The sequence below is a fragment of the Squalius cephalus genome, assembly GCF_949319135.1.
Source record: "Squalius cephalus genome assembly, chromosome: 17".
NCBI lineage: Eukaryota > Metazoa > Chordata > Actinopteri > Cypriniformes > Leuciscidae > Squalius > Squalius cephalus.
Genome location: NC_137138.1, coordinates 15195211 through 15201242, shown reverse-complemented (window position 1 = coordinate 15201242; position 6032 = coordinate 15195211). Strand labels below are relative to the sequence as shown.

The window sequence follows — 6032 nt, the reverse complement described above, 5'->3', positions numbered from 1 at the left end:
TGGAGTTGTCGACTAGAATGGGAAATCTACGTTTACATATCTATGGCTGTGTCTGTGTCTCTGTGATATGAATCCGAGTTGATGTTTTTGAATCTTTTGCTTGTAAAGTATGTTTTTCTCAAAGAGAAAATGTTACTAATCCACGTTATATCTTATTTGAACTCTTTATTAAGTGGAAAAGTGGAAGAAGTCTGGTTATTACCGCATATCATACAATGTAATGTTGAATATTAAACTCATATTTTATGCAGCAAATCTTTACAGAAAGTTTATTTTAAAAAGTATTAATATAAACTATAATACTTAGGGGAAGATTCCATTTATGTTGGCATTGCACTTATTCAGTTATATTTTGGTGTGAAATACAAAAATTCAATAGGCCTACCTCTCAATCGCTGTATTTTTGGTTTCACTATGAAAAGTGCTTTTATTTATTTATTTATTTATTGAATTTATTTATTTTAATTGACAAAATTTTACATTCATAAGCTAACTGTAAGTTTACGTTGTATATTTTTTACGTAAAAAATTAGCTTAATGGTTTTGTTGACTAAATTAGGCTCTGTCTACAGACAGATTAGAAACTCTTTCAATAAAAAAAAAGGCTTTAAAAGATTGTGAGATAAAAAGTATTTATTTGTTATTTTTACACTGTACCTGATTTATTCAGATTTTTATATTCTATATACTGGCACTTTTTATTTAGGCCTATTTGTTTTTGTAGTTGTTTTTCTATTTTTTATTGTTATTTTATTATTATATGCATAATTGTATAATGTTTAGAATTTGCAATTAAATGTTGATGTTTACTCTGAAACATGTGAGTACTGCAGTATTTTGTAAAATAAAATAATTTAAAAAGAAAGTTGTTTATCTATACAGTTTTTAATTTGTTTGTCCATTGACAATTGGTCACAATATTCATAAGGTATTGTGACTGTTAAACTGTAATTTTCTCAGATGTTCTTTCCTTTGTTCAGTGCTGAGTGAGCGTTGACCAAGTTATGAAGGCTATATCAACTAGGTATTTTGGTAGAAATTGTGATTACCATGGAAAGTTCAAAACCCATCTGTCAAATACTATATGGTTATAATTCTAATCGTAATGCTTGTAATTTGTGTTTAAATGTTTAATGTCCAAAAACAAACTACAAGTACCACGATGATACCATAACCATCATGTGTAATAGTACCTCATCTCCAGTAGGTGTTGGTGTTGTCTCCTGTTTACTGCAACAACGCGAGAAGAAGAAGAAGAAGAAGTAGTGTCACGTTGCGTCAAAAACATCAATTTCGCTCATTCAGTTGTAATCTTATGTAGGTATTACAGTTATGTAAAATTACAGTTTATTACACTTTCATGATATGTCGTTCATGGACATTATGGTTTTGCGTATAACCGTTAGCGTTAATATTCGTTACCAACTAACGTTATAAATATGCTGTTGACGAAGAACAGAATGAGTTATGCCATTTTAATTTAAATTAAAGTGGTAAATAGAAAAATAATAAGAATGTGTTCGCAGTTGTATTCAAAGTATCTGTTCTAGTGTGAGATAGCAAGTACATGTTTTTATAGACAGATATTCATTATTTAACTTGGCTGGTTTAGTAAAATTGTATCATTATTTATTTGTCTACAGAATAAGTGAGTGAAGGTAAAATGGGGCGTTCCTCTAAAGACAAGCGAGATATATACTACAGGCTGGCGAAGGAGGAGGGCTGGAGAGCGAGAAGTGCCTTCAAACTCCTGCAACTGGATGAGGAGTTCAACCTTTTTAAAGGCAAGATCTTCATTTGGCTTCAGCCTGCACTGGATAGTGGATGACGAGTCATAGACTACGTCTCAAAAGCTTGTGAATTGCCTACATATACAACATCAAAGCAGGCTTTTATATTCTAATGACTGTGTATGTCCTGCCTGCAGGTGTAAGTCGTGCTGTGGACCTGTGTGCCGCACCTGGGAGCTGGAGTCAAGTCCTGAGCCGCAAACTCCGGTCAGTTCAGTGCAAATGCACAAAATGCACATAGATATACTATTCAGTGAATTTTTGTTAATTTAGTTGCCACTTATACTCTTTTCTGTCCTGGTTCAGTGGAAAAGACAAGAGTGAAGAGGTCAAGATTGTGGCAGTTGATCTGCAAGCCATGGCCCCTTTGCCAGGTGTCACACAAATTCAAGGAGACATCACCAAGGTGCAGTAGCAGGACAGTTAAACTTCAATTCAATAATAACAGCATTCTGGTCTTGGTATGGGCAAGCAATGGACCCTTTTCACATTTCTGGGGTTCTCAGAAGCGGAAGTTGTCATAGTTGGGTAAACTTTTATAGTGTAAAATGGAAGCTACAACAAATATAATTTGCGTTCCATTTGCACGAATAGCAAAAGAGAAAATCCACAACAGTGTTTCTATGACTTTCCAAAAGAGTAAGAAAAAATATTTTCTTCTCAGACACGCAATCCGTCACAATATTCCTCATTGAATTGCATTAGTAGTGAGTTGAAGCTCGCTGTTATGGCAAGGGGCGTGCCATTTCCAAAACGTGCTGAAATGGTTGACCAATCACAACTCACTGATCCAGCCGACCAATCAGAGCTCATTGCGCTTTTCGAAAGGAGGGGTTTCAAAGAGACAGGAGGAGCTAAACTGAGCTTTACTGACAGACTGGGAAGAGAGGTGCTGCAACAATGTCAAATATATGAAAAAAATAAGATGTTTTTGAAAATTCAAGCATCAAGACTTTGTAAAAGGGCATACAAAGCATTGTAAAAGGTTAACAAAGCATGTGTTATAAATGTACATTAAACTTTGGAAATTTTTAAATATATATATAAAAAAAACTTCACAGTCTGTGAAAAGGGTCCATATTATTTTTACCATTGGCTTTTTTTAAGCAAGTCATTATAGCATTTTATTCTATAATGTGTAATTATTGCATTCATCTCTACATTTTTAAATCTTTTTAATCTGTGAATATTTGTATTGCTTTGAGTAGTTTTTTTGTTTTTGTTTTTTGAGTCAAGGACAGTAGATATTCCACAATACCAATTATATAATTTCCATATAATTGTGCCATAGATTTCTACAGCACAGGAGATTATTCGACATTTTGAAGGACAGTCTGCAGACTTGGTTGTGTGTGATGGCGCCCCTGATGGTGAGAAATAAACTTTTATTGTATTGAACATGTAGGCCTGGTTTCACAAACAGGGCTTAGATTAAGTCTGGCTTAGGCCTTAGTTCAATTACGCTATTTAAGTATCTTTTATAAATGTGCCTTAGAATAAAAACATTAAAGGTGTGCATCTTGATACAAAACAATGGCAGATGCCAATGCAAGCTGATTTAATTTAAAACAGCTCAAACATGCGTTTTAGTCTGTCTGTGAAACCGGGGGATGATGTCCCTCTCCAGCTGTTCTAGACTATTTTTGATTTAGCTAAGTCTTAAATTGAAGGTTTTTCATCTGTTTCTCTTTATAGTTACTGGACTTCATGATGTAGATGAGTACATTCAGGCACAGCTCTTGTTGGCGGTATGTATTGCTATACTTTGCATTTATTGTTATTATTTTGGTAACACTTTTCAATAAGGACAATTAGTTAACATTAATTAATTAATTAACTCACAATAACTAACAATGAGCAATACAAATTGTTACAGTAATTATTCATCTTGTTTAATATTGGTTAATATAAATGCAACTATTCATTGTCCATGTTAGTTCAGGTCCATTAAATAATATTTATCAGATCCAACTTTTTATATAGATATAATTTATTAATAAATGTTGAAATTAACAGTTAACTAAAAAACTATTTTTTTATTGTTCATGTTAACTAATGATAACAAATGGATCCTTACTGTAAAGTGTTACCATTATTTTCTTATTATTACTTTTTACGTAGTAAATTGTTTATATAGTCAAGTGTCAGTACTTCACTCTGTTAAGAGCATCAACAGTTTATATTTACAATTTGTTTTTTTTAAGTTTTGAGCATTGCTGAGTGTGTGAACACAATGGCCAATAAGAAAAAAAATTAAGCTAATATTTTAATGTATTATTTACTTATTAATAGCATTAATAATAATAGCATCTAACTCTTTATCTTATTTTCGAATAGATAAATAAATCCAGTTAAATAGTTTTAAAATAGTTAAATAGTTCTAGTTTTTGCTATGGTAAGCTACTGAAATTGGTACAGAAATCTGTGAAGTTTTACAGGTATTGGAAATGACTACTGACATTTTGGTAACATGCAAACACTAATAGTAAATATAATTTTATGTTTTATTTTTTATTTTTTATTTACTATGTGACTCCTAGACTGATCTTGCTGGACCTCGTGTAATGTTTTCTGTTTTCACAGGCTCTCAATATCACCACACATGTTCTCAAACCAGGTGGCAACTTTGTTGCAAAAGTAAGCTGTCTTATTGTCATGCATTCATTTATATTTACGTTGTCAGTGCAAGATTATGATATCCATAAAATGTTTTATTTCAATGTCTTGTTTCTACATAGATCTTCAGGGGAAAAGATGTGACCCTTCTGTACTCCCAGCTCAAGATCTTCTTCAGCTCTGTAACCTGTGCCAAACCACGCAGCAGCCGCAACTCTAGCATAGGTGAGAGTAGAATTTCATGAGGGAATGTAAAACTGTTTTGGCAATATTATACCTTTTCAGACACGAACCCGTGTTGTTTTGTGTTTTCGCCCTTCAGAGGCGTTTGTGGTGTGTCAGAATTACTCTCCACCTGAGGGTTATGTGCCCAACATGTCCAACCCTTTACTGGATCACTCTTATGGTAACTTGCTCCAATACTAGTGCCTTCGCAGTATCTTGTGCTCACCTATACTTGGCATTTGTGCTCATTTCATCTTGTAAATATCTATGTATTTGCCCATGTCTTCCTCCTCACAATTTAAATGCAATTTTTTTCCATCCAGATGTCGACTTTAACCAGTTAGAGGGACCAAACCGAATAATAGTTCCTTTCCTTGCTTGTGGAGATCTTAGTGCCTTTGATTCAGACAGAACTTATCCACTTCAGGTGCTGATCAGCTGCTTTCAAATCACAAATTTATGACCATGAATTATATTACTTAGGAGTAGTCTGCTGATATGCATGTTTTGCTTTATTCTCAAACAGCTTGATTCTAGTAAAGAGTATCAGTATTTACCGCCCACCCAACCTCCGATTCGGCCTCCCTACCAGCAAGCCTGTCAGCTCCGCAAGAATAACCTGTTAGCCAAAGAGGACTCGCCCTCTGGCCCGCTTGATGATGCCCTGTCTGCTTTACATCTCAGCACAAGTCTGGACACGAACTCGGCCACATCAGGAACCTCAGACTAACGGACATTATTGATTTGTGCAGCTTCTGTTTAAATCTTTTTATTGTTTTATCATGATTGACCAACATTTATTTTTTCAGAGTTTTAACACTGTAAAACAGGGTTTCTCAAACTCAGTCCTGGAGGGCCACTGTCCTGCACAGTTTAGCTCCAACCCTGATCAAACACACCTGAGCAAGCTAATCAATGTCTTCAGGATCACTAGAAACTCACAGCCAGGTGTGTTTGATCAGGGTTGGAGCTAAACTGTGCAGGACAGTGGCCCTCCAGGACCGAGTTTGAGAAACCCTGCTGTAAAATGTACAGTAAAATGTGCAAAAAAAAAAGCTTGTCACTGGAATATTTGATTGAACTAAAACAAATTATTACAACGTGGCTACGATTTAGTAAAACAAGGGAAAGAAGTATTATATCATGCTCACGGTTTAGTAAAACGAGGGAATTAATTATTTTGTAATGCTCACGATTTACTTAAAACGAGGCAACGCATTAGTAAAATGTGCTGACATACAGTAAGTTGTGGAAATGATTTGTTAATTCGTGCCATGATATACATATTTTTCCCCCTGCATGTCATGTGCGGGGCTCCAATACATCTTTGTACTTTATTTACACCAAAAAAAGGCCCATAGTAGTACCTTAAGGGTACCTATTCAGGGTACTGTCCCAGTG

At 34.5% G+C, this 6032-nt stretch overlaps 1 protein-coding gene across 11 annotated transcripts; it reads left to right on the top strand.

The window, feature by feature from the left end:
• The first annotated feature begins 1212 nt into the window (after positions 1-1212).
• Positions 1213-5886, top strand: ftsj1 (FtsJ RNA 2'-O-methyltransferase 1). Of its 11 annotated transcripts, none has more exons than XR_013818707.1 (12): positions 1213-1334; positions 1644-1784; positions 1928-1997; positions 2097-2196; positions 3082-3160; positions 3486-3538; positions 4374-4427; positions 4529-4631; positions 4729-4812; positions 4955-5058; positions 5158-5462; positions 5631-5886. XR_013818707.1 is itself a non-coding variant. In XM_079846499.1 (12 exons), the coding sequence occupies exons 2-12, from the start codon at positions 1664-1666 to the stop codon at positions 5815-5817; spliced, it is 1008 nt and encodes a 335-aa protein (XP_079702625.1). In that variant the 5' UTR covers positions 1230-1317; positions 1644-1663; the 3' UTR covers positions 5818-5886. The 11 variants fall into 11 exon arrangements, 5 of the variants coding, with proteins under 5 accessions (XP_079702625.1, XP_079702626.1, XP_079702629.1 ...); XR_013818708.1 differs by having other exon boundaries at positions 5620-5886; XR_013818709.1 differs by having other exon boundaries at positions 5158-5476.
• Positions 5887-6032: the final 146 nt, after the last annotated feature.